This window comes from Lonchura striata, chromosome 1A (genome assembly GCF_050655825.1).
Source record: "Lonchura striata isolate lonStrDom1 chromosome 1A, ASM5065582v1, whole genome shotgun sequence".
Taxonomy (NCBI): Eukaryota; Metazoa; Chordata; class Aves; order Passeriformes; family Estrildidae; genus Lonchura; species Lonchura striata.
In genome coordinates, this window is record NC_140741.1 from 6,946,752 (window position 1) to 6,966,760 (window position 20,009).

General features: G+C 41.4%; 1 protein-coding gene across 3 annotated transcripts in view; it reads left to right on the top strand.

Moving 5' to 3' along the window:
- Positions 1-76: 76 nt before the first annotated feature.
- Positions 77-20,009, top strand: part of IRAG2 (inositol 1,4,5-triphosphate receptor associated 2) — a 36,380-nt gene continuing 16,447 nt past the window's right edge. For 2 of the 3 annotated variants that reach the window (XM_077783187.2, XM_085568854.1), the window contains exon 1: positions 18,255-18,617. Coding sequence is in view for 1 of the 3 variants with exons in the window: in XM_085568855.1 (XP_085424981.1) it covers positions 1,674-2,259; positions 3,012-3,122; positions 3,940-4,120; positions 4,312-4,403; positions 4,483-4,561; positions 5,545-5,703; positions 6,835-6,952; positions 7,241-7,291; positions 8,390-8,467; positions 9,018-9,074; positions 10,917-10,976; positions 11,051-11,115; positions 11,201-11,300; positions 13,247-13,360; positions 13,628-13,729; positions 16,341-16,504; positions 17,899-18,013; positions 18,455-18,617 (2,395 nt within the window). In the remaining 2 variants the exon portion in view is untranslated. Of the gene's footprint in view, positions 222-1,649; positions 2,260-3,011; positions 3,123-3,939; positions 4,121-4,311; positions 4,404-4,482; positions 4,562-5,544; positions 5,704-6,834; positions 6,953-7,240; positions 7,292-8,389; positions 8,468-9,017; positions 9,075-10,916; positions 10,977-11,050; positions 11,116-11,200; positions 11,301-13,246; positions 13,361-13,627; positions 13,730-16,340; positions 16,505-17,898; positions 18,014-18,254; positions 18,618-20,009 lie in introns of those variants that run through there. The other variant, XM_085568855.1, reaches the window with a different exon arrangement.

Genomic DNA, 20,009 nt, shown 5'->3' on the forward strand with positions numbered 1-20,009 from the left:
TGATGCTTGATTAGAAGCTGATTGCAGCTGGTGGTCCCTCGCTGCTGAGAGGCAGCAACTGTACCTTGTAAAGCTGATTTTCCTCAGAAAATCTCATTTAAACAGAAGTAGCTCATTTAAATGCTGAAGTTTACTCAGCTACTACTCCTCAGAGGAATAGCTGAAGTAGCTGTACTGGCTCCTTCAGAGAAGGAAGAGAAGATATTTTTCCATTTACTCAAGTAAGTATAAGGTCTTGGGCTGTGTTTTTTGTTGGTTGTTTTGGTGATTTTTTTTACTGGTAAATTTCAGGGGGAAAAAAATGAAATAACCTTTAATAGAGTGTTACTTATATCTGCTTGAAGGCTCTTGTGTGCTTCAAGAACAGCCCTAAACTAATTGTAAGGTATTTAAATTTTAATTTAAAGGTAATTAATCTATCTCTTTAGAGATAATATATCTGTAATAATGCATCTCTAACAAAGATGATTGCCTCCACTTCCTGGCATTTATTTGGGGAGTAAATTTTTTGAGTGAGACATAGTTAAAAAGTAGTCTCTTCTCTAAAATTGCTCTGAGCTTCTTTTTATTCTTATTTTTTGAAGTATCCCTGTGGCTAAGGACATGTTCATTAGAGTAAATATTACTACTTGTACAAATACTAGCAAAATAAACTTAGAGATCTTGCCTCTGCTTATATGAGCTAAGATGCTGCCATGCAGGCAGCCTGTAATAAACCAGCTTAAATTAAACACTTTGTATTTATGTTTATTTAAATTGAGGTTAATAAGGACTTACATATAATTTTATTCCTTGCTTCAAAAGATTATGTGAGTGTTAAGTGCTAGTGAAGACTGCTGCTCTTTTGGGGGAAAGGAATTAATTTTTCTACATTAAAAAATCACTTCAAATCTGATTCTTGGGAACTTCATTCAGGTTCACTGGGTATGCTATTGTTATTTAATAAAATAACTCTCAGATGATCAGTTCAGATGGTTGCAATGTGCAGGGTAGACATTGGAACCTCCCTGGAAATGAGGATTTATCCCTGCAAAATGAACCTCCCATGCCTTAGTCAAATGCAAACCTGCTTATCTTGTAGGAAATACCTTTTAAATGTTGCCTGGGAGACTAGATAATGAAAATACACACAGGATGAGGTGCTTCTGTAGGGCATGTTTCTTGTGTGATTCCCAGTGTGGCACTATGGCAGCTGTGGCTGATTAGTACAAGGAGCACTGGATTTAGGAGATTTTTTTGTTCTTGTAGGCTCACAGAAATGCTTAAAGTCTTGTTGGTCTCACTTTTTCTGCCTCATCCCTGCCACCCCCAGTGCAATTAAAGTGCTTTCTTTAATTTAAAAAGTCCTCTGCTAATTTGCAGGGTGTTCTTAAGTTTTTATTTTCATTCCCCCTCACCTCCTTGCCACGGTTATAGCATTTAAGAATAAGCAGTGAGATTTCAGGAAGTACTTGTGGTTTTTTTCCCCCAACTTGTCCCCATCAACTTCTACAAAAGAATGTCCTGGCTGAAAGTTTCTGTCACAGCTGATAAGTGGAACAAGGGTTTTCAAACCCCTGGATGCCAAAGCAGCCAAATGGAAGAATTGGCATGAGTATGTGTGTGTGCTAATCCCCCTGACTCTTGTGTCTTGTGCCTGTTCTTTCCAGATATTGGGCGAGAGAAGAGCAACTATGAAGTCTTTTGAGCGTGGAGCTAAGAAACGGCACCACAACCCAGTGGACAGCATCTGCAGGAAGATCAAATCCATCCAAATGATGGATCAAATCTCCAACCCAGCCTTACAGATCCCAAAATTTCAGTCCCAGAACTTCGACAGCCCACAGGGCAATCCTAAAAAAAACCTGGAGGAAATCCTGAAAAGAAGAACCCGCAGGAGTCGTGGGAGCTCTTGCTCACCCGTGGTCAGCCTTGACAGTGACAATGTTTTCTTTGCCAACTCGCCTGCTCTGGGGTCCAGCTCTGGCTCCCACACTGGAAACAGAACCTATTCCATCCTGGAAAGCTGTGGGAGACCCAGCAGCTCGTGGGTGCCTTCCTCTCCAGTGGAGAGCTCCTCTCCGTTCTGCTTTGGAGCCAGGGAGGCCAACGCCCAGCACAAGCCCTGTGCTCTGGCAAATGCTGAACGTAAAGATGCACGGCCCGAGCAGAAATACCTGACCTCAAGTCCGAATTTGTATGTCTTCACATCTGAAAAAAAGCCAGGAAGTTCTGGGATCCAGCCTCCTGTGCCAAAGACATTTCCTTCAAGTGAAGGAGGTAAAAATACTGAAGATAAAACACCCCCTAATTTGAAGTTCTAGACATCTCAAATTCAGCCTATGTAGATGACATTTATTTACCACTTAAACTGGTAAAACGTACTTTAGTGGCGCTCAAGTCTTAGGAGACTGCAAAAAGAGCCGAGTCAAATCTTAAATTTTCTCAAAAAAATATTAATATGAGTGTAAAAAGTGAGGCATTAATGAGGCAAAAATGTTTTTTAAATTTGCTAATTCATTTTTGGTTTGAGAGATAAATGTTTTTAACAACTTAAGAGACTGAGACTACTATTTGGTTAGCATTCTAGCATTTTTTTTGATAGCCAAATTTTATTTGGCTCTTAATTTAGCCTATGATTTGTCTATCAGACTGATTTTGAAGATACAGGAGTTTGGGTGTTGCTCTTAGTTTGGTGTTTTTGTTTATTTTAGGGATTGTTTTCTTAATCAGTTAACTCAAATGACTTCCCTACAATGTATGTGGAGGGTGAGGGAAGAAATACCTGGCTTCTTAAAATGTCCTGTTTCATATGTTTACTCCGTAGAAAGAATTAACTAGTTTTTCCAAAAATCCGTGTATAAAAGCCAACGCATGGACTACTTCCCAGCTCAGAGGCTCCAGCTATGACCAGTTCCTGTTGTTGTTTAGCGCTAAAAGCTGTTTTTATTGGAGAGGAGACTGGGTAGCTGTTTTTTTCAGTCATCTGGAGTGAAAGTTACCATGGGCAATAACAGATTTGTTCTTCACAGGAGGGGAGCAGACTGTGGGGTACAAAGCTGACAATATTTACGACGTGAGCTTGATCTGTGAAGAGAACCTGCTGACCACCATCTTCTGTGCATGTGACATCCACCACACAGGTTTGCTGGGGTTTTTTCATTGCTCTCTCTTGTTATCCTCTCAATGGATTTCCAAGGTTCAGATTGTGTTTTGGTCCCTGAGAGATGCCAGGCTCTGAGATGTGCGGGTGCCTGTGTTGTGGAAGATGTAGAATAAATGTCTAAATGCCTGTGCCTCTTTTGCATTGTCTGAACATTCCCCTGCTGATCTTTGCAGTGCGTTAGCACAGGGGAAAAGAGAGGAGTGACACATTTCTGGAGGTTACCTTATTGCAAATTACTGTTTCTTTTGTTCAGCCTCTATCCTGTTAGAAACTTGAGAAACTTCAGAGCAAGAGACAATTCCTCACAGTTCCACCTCAGACATGACTACAAGTTGTAGAATCATGGAATGGTTTGGGTTGGAAGGGACCTTAAAGATCATCTAATTCCAAGCCCCTGCCATGTGCAGGGACACCTTCCCCTGTTCCAGGTTGCTCAGAGCCCATCCAACCTGGCCCTGAGAGCAAGGATCAGTATCGTGTGTCAGCTTGTGTTCCTCTTAACCTGAAGTTCACAAAACCAGTAAACTGGATTTTTAGACAGAAAAAACAAAAAACCTACCACTGTGTAAAAAAAAAACAAAACAACAACAACAACAACAAAAAACTCAACCCAACAAAAAAGAGCTCTAAACTACTTCTTTTCCAGATCAGACTCTAGTTCAGGAATTAGTTGCTTGTCTGCAGCTCTTCAGGGCAGCTGGATACGATGCAGTTCAGTAGTGTGGCCCTGCTTGTACAGTTTTTCTTATGGTGCTTTGCCAGGCTTTGGCATCTGACCTCTGCTTCTGTTTTAGGAAAAGTGGCAGTGTCTAAGATAGTTGATTATTTGAGACATACAACCAGCCGGGAATCAGGGGACAGTGGTCTTGAAGAGTTGTGCAACAAGCTTGACCCAGAGCACAAAGATATCTCCATGGACCTGGAAACATATCATGCCATCATGGGAGAGTGGATTGAAGACTGTAAGATAAAATGGTAACTTATTTTAATAAATCCACTGTGGAAAAAGGTCTTTATAATCTTTTTCTGCGGCTCTAAAAAGAAAGTGGTATTGGGACACCATGTCTCCAACATCAGCTTTGGCTAAAGTTTTGGAAGAGTTGCAAAGCTGGTAAGCAGCTCAGTGTCCTGCTGATTTTGTGACCCTTGATGCTCCCTTCTTTCAGGGAAGAAGGTGCTACTGACAAATCATCATCTGACAAATCATCATCAAGCACAGAAGACCTGGAATCTCAAGTACCTAAAAACATCTCTGAAGGTGCAGAACGTTTTACTCTGTTTCTGTTCAGGAAAGCTCCACTTCCTTGCTCTATAACCAAAACCCCCACCTTTTTCAGCCAAGAAGACGCATGTCCAGATGAATGTTACATCAGGAAGCCTGGAGGCCTTTGGGGGTGATGTATCTAAAGGAGACATGTGAGTCCTTTTAAGTAGTTCTTTCTCAGAATATAGAACTCCTAGCTTTGAACAACTTGACAGAAATTCCAAGAATTTTTATTTCAGAACATTATCCTTGGAGGTTTTAATGCTCACATTGGCTTGCAGGAGCTCTCAATGCTGTCACCTTCCTCACAGCTTCTGCTCAGACTTAAAATACAACCAGTACTTCCTCCTACAGATATCTTGGTGCTTCTGTGTCCATTTGCCTTTTTAATCCATGGTCAGATGTTTGTTGTGTCTTTTCCTGTTTAAACTGGTTCCTTCCCTCCACCAAATTCTTATTGTCAGACAGCTACAACCTGAAAATCTCATCTTGCATTTTGTTTGTGGTTGTTTTTTCTTATGACATGGACTTTGTTGAGGTGGGTTTTTTTGGGTTTGTTGGTTTTTTGGTTTTTTTTGTAGTAGTAGCAATGTCGATGATTTGGACCGTTAATGGCCAAGTATTTAACAAAGAGCAGAAGTTTCATTTGCAGTTTATGCCAAGTCAGAAATCCAACATCTGCTCTCTAAAGCTTCCCTATAATTTCTCAGCATCTCAAAAAAAAAAAAAAAATCCTCATTCAAGTTTTGGTTGAAAGCATAATGTGGGGGATGGATTGGGGGAAAAGAAAGGACCCAGAAATTGCAGTGTGAGTACAGAAACATCATTAGTGGCTCAAGAGGTGATTAGCAAAATCTTGAAGCACTCCCATGTAGGCATCCAGCTGTGGCACTTCCTGACAGCAAACTCCAGTTATAGGGAGCAGAAAAATATTTAAAACCAGAAGTTCTTGGTGCCCATAAAACTGGAGAGCAGACTTAGAGCTGCTCCATTATCTCTATGCAGAGCAAATGGCTGCACACTGCAGCATCACAAGTCCTCTGTGGGCTCTCATCAGTGCAGTAGGATCTTCTAAAAGCCTGAAGGAGATAAAAATGACCTTTCTAACACTTTTCTGGCTTTGTTACTGGGACAGGGAGACCTCTGACTTGATAACCTGTGTTGCGGACCTGCAGTACAACAACCAGAAGCTTCAGGAGGAGAATAACAAGCTGAAGCTCACCCTGGAAACTTTGGATGAGACCAACAGCAAGCTCCTGGCAGATAATGAGCATCTCTGTCAACAATTAAAAAGGTGGGGGACCCTGATGGCAGCAGGCCTGCCATGGGCAGAGCTGTGATCTTCCAGCCTTGCTTTCATGCTTTTCTCCTCACCTTTGCTTTATCACAGTGGTTTTATTGACTTCATGCAATATCTGTAAGGTTTAGCCTTCTTGCCTGGTTGCTCTGCTCTATCCCTCCTGGTTCTCATAAAATCATTCATCTCAGAGCCAGGTTCCTGCAGCATGTGGTGGTGTGGGTGCACACAGGGAAACTCTCAGGCTAAAGCAAATAAACTATATCACAATAGTAACAATATATTTTAAAAAGGCATAATATTACCAAGATAAGAGCACTGGAAGACTTCCAATCCTAGACCACATTCTTGTTGCCAAGCAAAGGGGAAATGAGTGTCTAAAAACTATTTTGCTGCACTTTTAATGAACTGGGGTGAGTTGTGCCACTTGTTCAGCCTTTCTGTAGCCTGGGGATGTATCAGTGCCATGAGTATAAGCCCATTTTTCATTGTGTTCATCTGGCCTAATTAATTACACTGTGATATGGTTTGGTCACTGCCAAGCTGTTCCTAGGTTTTTCAGGGGAGAGTAAGGCGAGAGTTTCTCAGGGTAGCTGGCATGGGACATGTGCCCATATGTGGGACCACCTGCTCTGGGATGTTCTGCAGGACCAAGTTAGCTTGGAAAATGACCTTGCCTGTTGCTTTAATATATGGTTTAGTGTTTAGCAGATTAGGGTACAAAAATGGTGCAGAGCTCATCCTTGAATACTGAATTGAAATGGTTTCTCCAGCTGTAAACCATGAAGTGTTGTAAAGATGAATTTGTGCTCAGTTAACCTGATATGTTGAACTGTAACAAGCTATATTTTTAAGATATTCAACATAGATTTGTTTGCATCCACCTGTCTTGGAAGGGGTTTCATTCCTCACTGTAAGGCTGGAAGAGGGTGATAAATAGGAAGCAGAACCATGAGATTTGCTTCCTGGACAGAAATTATGGGCTTAAAGTTGATTGTTGCTCTTCTGTTAAGTGTCATGCCAAAAAATAAGTGCCTGGTGGCTTCTAAAAATATTCTGTTTCCAGCCTAGCTAAACAACCAACACTAACTGGCTGAAGTTTCTCTGGATTTGCTTCCCCCTATGCAGCATCCAGCAGTCTGTGTTGAGAGCCAAATCCCTGGAAGAAGAGCTACAGGAAGCAAGAAACAACCTGAACGTGTCAGAAGAGAAAAGGGAGCAGATTCTTTGGCAGAACAGACAGCTAGTAGGTGCTTTTCCTTCTTGTTGGCCCTGTACAGCACCTCACACCTTGCTGTAACAGTGGTGTGGCAGCTCAGGCTGTTAAAAATGAGAAATAAAACCTTCTCTGTGCCTTAGTGAAGCACCAGCCCCAGCTCTCCCCTTTTTGTGTGCTCTCTGAAGCAAAGGGATTCAACCCCACAGCTGTGGATGTGTTTGTGGTCTGTTGCTTACATGCTAAAAACCAACTCTTGTTTTTCTCTTTTTCTATTATTTCTTTTCTTTTTTTTTTTTTCCCCATAAACTTGATCAGGAAAAAGAAAATCAGTCTCTCAACATCAAAGTTACTTCTCTCCAGGAAGAGGTAAAATAAATCATGATTTGACATCTTCTTGCCTAGCTAAAATTTGCCATTAAGAAATGAAATGCTTGTCAGACTTTGAAGCCTTGCATGCTAATTAGTTTATCAAAATATCTAACACTTTAAAAGGCTTATTTGTCATAAATTTTATATCTTGAGGTTGCGCTGTGCTTTATATTTTCCACTTGCTGGGTAAGTAAGGGTATGTGGTTAGGGAAGCATAGGGACAGGATCAAACTACTTGTCCCCCTGCCACACCACTCTTTTTCCCAAGATTAATGGGCAAATTCCATCTATTTCTGGTTCCCACAGCTATAAATACAAACTCTATATTGAAATAATCTATATCCAACACTTCATCATTTCATATTCACTTCTATTTTTCCTCCTTTAAGATCCAAAGGAGGAATCTTGTATAGAGCTGTAACTAAAAAATAAGTAACCAAAATAATTTTAAAAAATGCTTTGGGTGGGATCTCCACTCACAGATGGATCCATTGACACTGGCCAAGGACCTGCATTTTAGGGATTGCAGCTCCATTAGCAAAGTTATCCCTAGGCTTGGTTTTTTTTTTTTTTTTTTTTTTAGAGAAGAGATGTTTATCCTTTTTTTTCTGCATCAGAGCAACAATTTCATAAACCAGTTCTTATCAGGTGATAGTTTTTTAATGCCTGCTTACAGACTGTATTTCAGCCTATTCAGGGAGAAATGGAGAAACAGGTTAAAGCAAACACAGTAAAGAAAAGCAACACCTTAAGATGATCTTTCTGCAAAGCTCCTTAGTCCAAATAGCAATTAAACCACATCTTTTTCTGAAAACAATTCTCATGCTGCAGGGCTGACTTTTCTTTAGCTTTCCAGGTCTGGCAGTGGTTATAAATCACGTTTTGAGGGGTTTTCTCTTTTACCAGTGCTCTGGGTGAGGAAAGGAGCAGAAGGAGTTTTGGTGGGGCAAACAGATGCAATGTATGTGCAAAAACGCTGGTAGTGCTTGAGAGTAGGCAGCAGCTTGGGGGTGGAGATGTCATTTTTGCCTGGTTTCTTCAAGGAGAAGCTGTCAATCCATTCAGCTGTGCCTAAACACTCTGTGTCTTGTTTAGATTATTAGGAATAGCATGGACACCAACGGGCTGCAAAAGAAGATTTTGGAGTTGTCGAAAAAAGCAGCACAGCTTCAAGTAAGCAATTTCAAAGCTGAGAGGAATAGAAAGTCAACCTGGATTTTACTTGGGTCTAGTGAAGGGGGAATTTCTGCTGCTGGAAGGCAATCAGTCCTGAACCTCTCTATGTTGAAGGACTGCAGTGAAATAGTAGTTTGGAGAGTGTGACAGCTTTCACCAAGTTGCTGTCTTGAAGCTAAAAACTAGGCTGATGGAAACAATATGCAGTTTCATTATTTCCTCCAAGTTAAACTTTTTTTGGATACCTTTTCCTCACAATTCAAGAAAATACGTTAAGGTCATGCTTTGAGAGATGTTGCTGAAAATATTGACCTGGACAGATGAGAGGAAACAAAAGTGACTAAAAGTTAAGAATGCTTTCACTCTTTGCTGGATACATGGTCTGTACTTTGAAACAAACACCACACAAGGTATTCAAAGAAGAGTTTGATTTTTCTAAGCAAGGAACGTGGATACTCTTTTTCCTTTTCTAGTAGGAAATAGGGACGGACTTTTATTCTGGTCTGTAATGATGGCTGGGTTTACTTTTGATCTTTTCATTCTTCAGATCCAAGCTCATATCTATGAGAGCACTGTGGTGAATAAAGAGGCAAGCCTAATCCAGGTTAGTTGCTTTTACTTCATTGCCGACTGAAAACCACACAATCACAAAAGAATTTGGGTTGGAAGGGACCTTAATGACACCTCGTTCCAATGCCCTGCCATAGGCAGGGACAGCTCCCAGTGGCTCAGGTTCTTGGTCTGTACTGATGGGATGATTTGTAAAAAGGCAAGGCAGTAGTATTCACTGTGGCACTTTGATTTTTACTCTTCTCACGCTGCAGAACCTGATCCTATAAATGGCTTCAAAGTAGGCGAGCTCTGCTTTAGGACCTGCCTATGAGTCAGCATAATTAAAGGTTTCAGGATTTGATTTTGCTTGCCTTTTTTTTTTTTTTTTGGTAAATCACAACCTATTAAAACAAACTTGCAAACTTCAGACAAAATGTCCAGAAACTTCTAAAGGCTACTTTGTTCAGCAGGGACCTACAGAAGGCCTTTCCTGTCGTGTCTTTTATTGAAATTGTTTGTGTCAATTTAGAAAAGGTGATTGGGAGTTAAATAGAAAAGGAAATTTGTCCTTTTATTGCTGAGGTGTAATTATCTAGGCTTTACTGAGGAGTGAATATTGCAGATGTTTCTAAACAAGCATTTTATTCTAGAAAATAAAGATAGACCCTACAAATGTGCTGGCATTATCTGGATTCATGAATTATGCAAAGAATTATTATATACCAGTGGAGTTTCTACTTAGCAGAACATGCTATAAATCTCCTGATAAAATATGTGATTATTGGAGTCCTGGAAAGTGACTGCAGCTGAATTCAAATAGCAAAAAAAAGAACTGAACTTTGGTGTGATCCAGCTGATAACTTTGTATTGAGTGTCTTAATAGTTTTTGTTTGGTTGGTTGTTTTTCCAGAAGCAGCTTAAGGGCACAAATTTACTAAATTCTTTTTTTAAAAAAGTAGCTTTCACTTTCTCCTACTTGAATGATCCAAAGCTTTTGTGAGCTCTGTAGTATCATTTTATTTCAACAAGATTCTTTTAATCTATTGACTAAATGGGAATTTTGAAAGTAGACTGCTAGTTTACATGTGGATAAATGTGAGTGGTTGGAATAATTTTGAAGAAACTGGTGTGGGAAACTGACTTTAGTTGTTTGCATTAGGATAATCTGGCTCTATAACCTCACTTTTCCTGCCTGGCTTTCTGTGCACTTCAGCTCTTTCAGAAACCTCCATGATTTTTTAAAGAAAGAGTAGGAAGAACTCATGAAAGTGTGAGAGGACAAGAGCTCCTACTCTAATTTCCTCTTTTCTTTTATAAATTCTCTGCTGTCTGTGCAATGTCTTTTATTGGAATGGCATAACCTGACAGGAGCTCACTGCTAGTTGCTAAGAAAGGTGGTTCTTCTACCAATTCCCCACCCCTACCATGAGGGCTGACTCTTTTTCAGCCTTTTTCTTAGGTTGTGTGTAATCTACAGAGTGCTGCACTCTAATAATGAAAAATATAAATAAACTTGAAACCTTGTAATTTGCTTGAAGGGTCAGTTGGGATTAAAACTCATGCTGGCCTATAATATAGACCATATTTTAAGTTAAAACTAGAGTGCTTTTGTCTAGTTTAATATGTTGAACCTGAAACCAGGTGAGTACTAAATTAAAGCACAACACCTGGAAAAGAGGGTTTGTCTCCTTAATTTCAGAATTTAGGTAGAAAAGGTCATCTGAGTGCTTTCCATTAGTTAACGTGCAAGGTAACCCACTGTATTCTTTTAAATTCACAACAATTTTTATGTCATAATCAGGTTGCTGCTCAAGCTAAAAACCATACATCTCATTGCTGTGATGGACGATGGAATGTAATTTTTTTGTTGTTCTTTTCTCAACAATCTCTGCAGAAGGAGCAGGACATCAAGGAACTCAAGTTAACCATTGTGGAGTGCTCCTCGATCATAGAGGTATGGGTTGGGTTGGGTTTGGCTGATTGTGCGTGGCAAAGTCAGCCTCTCACCAAACCCCATGGATGTTCCAGACACTGCGGGATGAGAAGAACAAACTGCTGGAGAGCATCCAGCACATGCAGCAAGAGCTGATCTCGTGAGTACTGGGGCCAAGTCAGAAAAGGCAATTAATCAGAAATCCAAAATAGACTGATCCATAACTTCTTTCCTGCTTCTCTTAGGAATGGGTTGAGTTTCCCGTTGTTGGGTAAATTTAACAGCGATATTCCTGAAGGGATGAGTACACTGCACTGTGAACTGGAGCTTGCAGAGTCTTCTGAGGTATGAATTAAACCTTAAATTAAATCTCTTCCCAGTTGTCTTGCATCAGCAGAGTCAGAACAAAGCTCATTGCCTGCATATGATTAGATAACTCTGGAATTTGAAGGCATTAATCCTAGTGTGTTAGCACAGAATGAGAAGGTTGCAATATTGTTCCATGCAGCTTGGAGGAAGTCCAAAGAAGAGCAAATAAAACACTTGTAGATACAAAATATTAGCTCATAGTATCCTAAAGCAGCCTGGGTTAGAAGGAAGCTTAAAGATCATCCAGTTCTAACCCCCCTCTTCTCTACCAAGTAAATCTGGAGGAGCTTGGGTCATGCATTTAGCTGGCAGAAGAACAGACTGGTGGGAGAAGATATCAGTTTTCCAATATATAAATGCTTTTATGCTGCAGAAAGTAACTCACAGTCTGCTTCTTGTGCTGCCTACACCAGACATGAACAATGATTTGTTTTTTGGTTTTTTTTGTTGTTTTTTTTTTTTTCAGTTGTGAAAGAGGAGACTTTTTTCTTTGAAGTCAGCTGTAGTGGGAAAGGAAATTGAGCATTAGAGTGAGCATCTTGATAAAGTTGTTGGGTCCTAATTTGATGTACTGTTAAGAAACTCTGATAAGCATCTGATAGCAAACCAAATATATTTAATTGAATAAGTTATTTATCTAAATAGACGATAATGATTAGGTTAAAATACTTTAATGAGAATTACTTATAACTACTTGTACAGTGCACTAGCTATTAAACCAATAATTTCCAAATGAATAATTGTTAAATAGAGTTTATTACTCACCCATGTTGATGACCATGGGCAAATCTTTTGTTCAACTTTGAGGGGCCTCCCTATTTGAGGGAAGGACACCCTGCTAGAAGGAGTATGTCAGAAACCCAGACTTTAAAAAGTGGGACTGGGTTTTTATGGTATAGAGTGATTGACTGTCAGATCTTTCCAGGCCAGCTGTGCCAGCTCAGTGGGGTCCTTTGTCAGGAGCTTCTCCTGCCACTTCCTCACTGGTGCCGGTTTCTGCCAGGAAACATTGTTCTTCACATCCTCAGAATTTTTCATTTTGGGATCAAGGAATCAGGCTGGTCTTTGCATTCTCCAACAGCAGCCTGATTTCCACACACCACACACCCCCCCCCCCTTATAAATCCATCACTGATAATTTTTGTGAGTGGGGTATTGCTGAAGTTGTTTTACACCCAGTTTAGGCAGAGTATCCTGCTACAGTTATGTTTTTGGTTTTAAGGTGAGCTATTCTGTTCCCATTTCCTTAGACAATCCATGGAGTCCCATCCTTCCCTGTGTGCTGTTTTCCCTTCAGATGCAAGCCGTGCAGCACAGCAGAGAGATGCTGCTGAGTGATTTCTGCTTATTTTTGTACAAGGTGCATTTGCAAAGAGCAAGTATAGCAAAAACAACAAAAATGTACAAATAGATGAAAACTTCAGTCACAGAAAGGAGAGGTAGGCTTGGCTAGGCAGCTTTGGAGAGTTGAGCTATCATTCCATATTGCAGCTCCCCAGAGCTCCAGTGAGTCACTGTGTTTGCCCTTCAAATGCTGCAGAGAGACATGACTCCAGAGCCACCTGTAAGGAAGGGCTCTGCTTATTCATCACTTGGTAAAGACTCCTCTGAATAAAGACAACTAATTACTGATTTCCTCTTGCCAACCCTGACATGAGTATTTGCACTGGATCACTCAGCAGTTTGGTTGGCTTGGGGTTTGGTTTTTTTGGGGGTTTTTTGGGGGTTTTTTGTGTGGGTTTTTTATTTTTTAAGTCCTCATTGTTGTGGTTTTGAAAAAGCTTTTCCAAGCCTCGAGTTTGGGTAGCTTATTCCAGTTAATACAGAGCAGGGGTACTTCAGGAAAGTCTAAATGTCACTGCTGCTGGTTTCTAATAAGGGGATGTCAAAACAAACTAGCTGGCTCTTCCATCTCTTCAAAGATTATCAGGACTGAACGGACATCCCTGGATGAAACACTGGACCGTGAAGTGCTGCTTTTGCTTCAGGGGTCTGAATATGCAGGAGAAAAGTTCAAGACTATCATGAAAAACCTGGTCAGTAGCAAAGCTTACGTGGATAAGGGTGCTGTCTTTGATCAGCAATTTAATTAGGAATTCCCCAGGCATTGATAATCAGATGGTTTTCATCTTTTGGAAAATTAAGAATAGTTTGAGATTGGAGGGGGTCATAGTTTAACAAGCTCATTTGGCATCTAGTCTAACACTAATTTACATCCTGGGTAATTCTGGGCAGCCTTGTAGATGAGCACTAAAAATTATGGAGTTTGGCGAGGTTGTTTTGGCATTTATATTGTTTTTCAGCAAGAGGAAGTCTCTGAAGCAGAGGAGCTTGTCATGGCTTTATTAGAATGGGTAAAAGATCCTGATGAGGACATGCAACAAGCCTGGGAAAGAAAACTTGTGGTGAGTAACTGTTTCTCTGAAGCATTTAGTGAGATGGTGGGGCTGTGCACAAACTTCAGGTGGGTATTTTGCTGCTGCATGCTGTGTGTGTTTGTTACTGGAGATCAGAGCCCATCTGTGGGGCAATGATGGCTGCATGAAGAGAAATACTTCCTTTTACTGAGGTTTTTTGAGGAAGGAAAGGGTGATGGCTGTCCACTTGCATGCTGTGCTCTTGCTGGCTTGTTTTGTGCAAGAGCTCCCTTAGTTAAAACTCTGCTTGAAGGAAAGGGAAGATGAACCAGGCCAACTAGCCTTATAACCAAATTTCTGAATCAAAACCTCCATAGAGTTTTTTTTGTTGTGCAAGGTGAAGAGTTCTGCTTTGACTGGGTATATTCCACAGGAAAAAAATCAACAAAACCTTGTTTTAGGACTTAATCTTGCATAATATATTTCTCCTACTCCTCATTCCTCTACTGAGGTTTGCAAGCACAGACTTTTCTCAAGGTACTGGTAAAAATATCTTCCCTGTGTAGTAGCAAGTGCCTGTGGACACAACTAAACACTTTTGCTCCTTCCTCCTCTCCCCTGTAACAGCACAACTTCTGAAATTTCCATCCATCTTATTGGATGTGGCTTTTTCTCTAACCTGCTCCTTTCTGCTGATCTGTTGACAGAAATGCTCCCACAACCCCAAGCTGTGCATTAATGCTGTTTTCCAGCTCCCTAATGGATGTCAAACCCCACAGTCCCTCTCCCTTGGGAGAGCAGTGGATGTGCTGCATGAGGTTGTTGGCTCTTTGGGGAGAGAACTGCCCTTCTTTTCTCCCCTAGTGCTACAGAATGCTCTAGCTGGGCCTTTTAATGTTTCCTGGGCAGGGCTGGAGCAATCACTGGGAGCCATCCAGTCCTGGAGCCAGGTTTTTTATCATTTTTCTTCAGCTAAATCCTGAAACCTTCTCCTTAGAGAAGGTGCAATTGTCTCACTCTCTTCACCCAGATGTGACTTTGGGTAGACTCTGGCAAACTGCTGGCTCATGAATTGCTACAGCTTTTTGATCTTGACTGAAAACCTCCTCCTTCAAAGCTGTCAGAGCTGAAAAATGCTTGTGAAGTTGCATTCACATTGGGATCATATTCCTGTTAAACATGTGAAGCTAAAAAACTTTTGGTGTGGGGGTTGGAGTTGATTGTGGCAAATGAATCTTATTCTGGCTCCTAGAGTGTCGTATTTGGAAACTGAGCTAACAGAGGATCAAGAAAGAACAAAATCCTTTAAAAATAAAAGGTCCCATCCTTTATGGTCCCAGGGGGGATGGGAAGTGACTTCATGTCAAAAATTCTCTTCACCTTGACAGAATAAACCAGATATGTGTGAGATTGTGCATGTAGCTCAACACCAGTAGATCAAAAAAAAGGGAGAGAGATTCAAAGTAGCTTCTTCCAGCCTCAGAGAAAGCACATGGTCCAAGATTTAATTAGCTTATTAACAAAAGTTGTCACTAGAAGCCTTGCCCACCATTTCCTGTGAAATTTATTATGGACGTGTTTTGCTGGGGTTTCATATTTTCAAAAGCATTTTAAAGGATATTAGGCATAAAGACAACTTAGTGTGCTTGTAATTTTGTGCCTATATATGTATATCTAAGTATATATTGTGACAGCAAAATCTTTTTCACCCTTCTTCTGGGAGATAAGACTGGTACACGTGCTCTGATGAGCCTATACCACTTAAATGTCAAAATCAGGGTATTTCTATGAGTGTGTGCTGCCTGCCTTGGCTGAGGAACTGACCCTCAGGATGTGGGCAGTTGAACATGGTCACATCCCATGTCATCCTAGGAACCCTACCAGCAAAACCTGCTTTTTTTCCTTTTTTTAAGCATGATACTTGATGTGCTATTTTTTTTTTTTAAGCTCATGAGCATCGGACTCCAACTTGCAAGATAACATGGCCCATATTTGTAAGACTGATGTTTTCCCCTTAGAATTGCTGCAAAATCCCAGGAATATAAACTTCATTCTTTCCTGACCTCTGACTCTCATTAAGCATTCTTTAAGAGCTGAAGACACTCTTTCATGTCTTCAGTTGAGGAGGGTCAGAGAGAGAGAACACTGGATTCTTCTTCTCAGGGCTTTATACTGCAAGTCATTGTTCAGAGAAATAGAATTCAGTGTTACCTAACACTTAATTTTTACCCTTTTCCTTTCTGCAAACCAGAGGTTAATCTAAAAGCCTTTTGTGGTAGGGGTCATCCCTGGCACAGATCATCTGCTAAGCATATATGACAAACAGGTTTTATTGCTTCTTGGATATTTCTTTAATTTTGCTGTAATGCAAACTCAATTTGGTACCAGGGGACTCAGTTGTACTCTGAGGAAAGGGCTGCAGAACCCTAAATTATCAATTTTAGGGCTTCTTGCAAGATGATCTTTATTAAAACTTTCTCTAATGGTTTTTGTTGCTGTATCTGGGCACCTTGCTGGCAGAGTTTTATCTTTACTCTGATAGTGTGGGATGTAGGTGGTGATATTAATTGGTGGAGCAGGGAACTCAAGTCTCGCCGTGTAAATTGAGGCTCTGGATCTGCTCCTCCTCTAACCACATGGCAACTTCAAAATTCCACAGGCCCTCAAGCGAGAACTAGGAGAAAAAAGACATCTTTGGACCCAGAAACTCCAGCTTTTGGAAAAATGCAATGAGTCCTTAGACAAGGATTTTATTCGAGTGGCAGGCAACCTGAGGAGAACCAAGACAGAACAGCTTCACCTAAGGAAAGAGCTCTCTGCTAGGTACTCCTTCAAAGCATGTGTGTCTTTTTTTAGGGGGAGGAGGTTGGGTTTTGGTTTGGTGTTGTTTGGTTTTGGTTTGTTTTCTTCTGGTTGCTTAGCTGTTTAGTATCTTATTTTGGGGTGAGTTTTTTAGTGGAACAAAGACTATTGAATTCTCAAGAATTTTTTTTCACAGAGGAAATGATCTTCTGTTTTGGAGAGTGGATCTGGTTTTAGCCCAAGGTTTACACTGTGTAGGAGTTAAGGTTTGTGTCTGAACTGATGTAGAGTCTTGAAGATGTCTTTGAAAACACCAGGGAGACCACAAATGGAGAAGTCAAAGCAGGAGGGCACTGCCTATTGAGCAGGTGCAGCAATTAAAAAAACTGTTTGGTTTGTGTGAAGCAGGAGAGCTGTTCAATATCTATGTGCAGGTATTTTTGCTTTGGGATACAGTTGCTAGGCTCAGGGAAGATGTCTCAATTTGCCAAGGGTGTAGCTTCAATGAGTTGTCATTAAATATGCAAGTGTAACTTTTTTGGCATATGGTTCTTTCTATGAGTTGTGATCTTAGAAACAGGATCAAAAAGTGGCCTGGGCTGGAAAAGACTTTAAAGATCATCCAATTCCAAGCCCCTTCTATGGGCAGGGACACCTTCTGCTATTCCAGGTTGCTCCAAACCCTGTCCCTAGGTTTGGGATGTTCCCAGGGCTTGGCAGCCCTGAGAGCTGATGCAGAGCAGTTGTACCATACTTTTGCCGGACTTAGCTTCCCTGAACCACCTACTACATGCTCTCCCTCCACCTGGAAAAGAGCTGATAAAAATACTGATGGCTTGGTTTCTTAAAGCTGTCTCTATCAAAATTGTTTCTGATGAAAGCAATAACAACAACAACAAAAAAAAACCCTGAAGTGAGGTAGAGAGGAAATGGGCAAGGGCTTCTGCAGTGGAAAAGAAGGGTTTCATTGAAAGCCATCCTCTTTAGCACCAGTTCTGATGGCATCTGCTTGCTGTCAAATGTGAAGAAATCAATCCAGTGAAGCAGTAATAGCTCTTGGGTATCTTTTTCTAGTATGACTGCCTCTATATCCATCCAACCACTATTTCTCCCAAACCCTGAGTAGACATTCTGTCGTCCAAATTGCAAAAGCTTGCCTCACAGAGCTCTTGCTTCTGGACACTTCTCTGCTGATTCCCGCGTGGTACCCAGAAACATTACAGAAAGCCTTCATTCCCTTCTTGCTGTGAAAAAAACCCTTTTTGATTCCCTGGTGCTGGATTCTGGGGAGCTGCAGTGTGTCACAGCTGACTTTTGGTGCATGTCCCAGCAGCCAGAGCGTGTCACCTCCCAGGCCAGCCTGCTCTGAAAATGTCACTTACGGGCTGTGGTTTCTGCTGTCTCTCGCTCCGCAGGCAGCACAAGATAGAAACTGCCAAACAGCTACAAGAAGAAGCTGCTGGCCAGGCAGAAGCCCTGTGTTTAGAGCTGCAAAAAGCCACCAAGCAGCTGGAGGATGCCAGCAAGCACGTAAGGGGCAGCCCAGTTCCCTCTGTGCGGGGAAGCAGGGGATGCGAAGGGTTGCGCGCGGCTGCCCTCGGGGAAGGCAATAGCGTGTTCCGAATGCTGTGCCTCCTGAGAAAGTGGAACCAGCAGAGGAAGTAAAATTTGAGGGGGTGGTGACAACAGTTTGCTGATGAAAGAGGCAGCATTGCATATTTGTGGTGGCTTAAAAAAAAAAAAAGAGAAAAGAGGGGAAAAAAAAAACGCACCCAAAAATAGCTTCCATGCACAGTCCACCCCAACGTAAAAATGCAGAAGTTCACAGGGAGCTTTATCACTTCCTGAGAAAGAACAGATGCAGTTTGGTTTCATTTACATGAACTGTTGAGGCTCCTTGTGCTAGCCAGGCTGCTTTATTTTATTTTTTTTTTTTATTCCTTTTTTCCCTAAATATTGTTTTGTGCTTAGGCGGAGGATCAAGTTGAAGCATTTCACTCTGCTCGTGAAGAAGCAGCATCCTTGAAGAGCAAGTTGGAGGAAGCCATTTCTGAGCAGCAGAAGCTCAGGGATGTGAATGCAGCTTTAGCAAGCACTTGCCAGGTGCTTCAGGAGAAGGTGGAAGACCACAAAAGTGAGTAACTTCTGGCAATGTGCCAGCGTTCACTTTTTGCATGGGCAAACATTCCAGGGTTTAGTTACATCAAGGGGAAATAGGATTGATCTGCAGGTCATCCAGTAAAATGCTCTGTGGAGTCTTGCTTGTTGTTTAGGGATTTTTTTTTCCCCCTTTTTCTCCTACTTTTCTTTCTGCTTGAAGAGATCTGCCATCATCTGAGCTGAGAAGTGGGTGGGATCCACCAAAGCTTCAGAAGCTCCCAACAAAACCCCCAGTCCTAGGGGGGGAATAGTAATGCCACAGATGGCACAGGTACTCCTTTACCAAAAGTGCTGTTTCCCACCTTATTCCTAGCAAAGACATCCCTCTTTCTTAAGCTTCCTGAACAGATAGACTTGATATTTGTACATTCTGTGTTCTGTTTGCTGGTTGTTGCTTGCTCTGTGTTTTTGACTGGCTGTGTGGTGTTAGGCTGCTCTCTTTAGTGGCAAGCAATCCTGTCACTGCCTTGTACACGTGCAACTTCTGCCATGAAAACTTCATATTGCCTCTTTCTTACTCACTTCCTGACACCAGCACCTCAATAATAGTTAAATAGTGCAGAGGTCTGAATCCAGAACATGTGGCTGTTTCTTTTCCAACCCTGAAGTCTGATCGCTTTCTTACAGAAAAGGGATTTTACTGATTTGAGCCTTCTGTTTTGCCCTCAGGCACGCAGTTGCCATATATGCTCAACAAATATGTGTGCATTGCAAACAACTCCACATGAACCACTGTTTGTCTTGCCAGAAAAACTCCTTGGGACCCTTTGCTTTAGCTCTGAGGCACAACTTTTCACTAATATGGCAGAAATGGCCCCAAACTGTGCTTGCCCCCCTCTGACCAGTGTTTTGGTGTTGTTCATGTGTGTGTTCTCATGTTGCTTTCCTGCTTCCCACAAACAGTGCAGCTGCTTTATTTTGCTCTTAGCAAGAGCATGACAGTGGAAACAGTTTGTCATTTTCCAACACTCCTGCAAAGTGAGTAGATCAAGAGAGAGAACCCCAGATATGTAAAAGTGGTGCCACTGTGACTAAACCTCCTTCCCCCCCAAAAAAAAAATAGTCAACCCCCAAAGAAACACCACCACCCTGAAAATAGCTAGGACCTTGGCTTTAAATTACTCCTGTGACTTTACAGAAATCTTTCTGTAGATAAACTGTCAGATGTGTGGAAAATTTGAAAAGTGTTATGAAGAACAGGGCTGACAAACAAAGCTGGCACTGAAGGAAAGAATTAAAGCACTTTATGTTGGTTCCTGTAGAAAGGCAGACAGGTCTGGTGCCCCTTCTGAGTGAAGGGCTGAGCTGTGGTCTCCTTCTCACCTGCCCATTCCAACCCCCTACCTGCATGGGAAGAGAGGAAAAA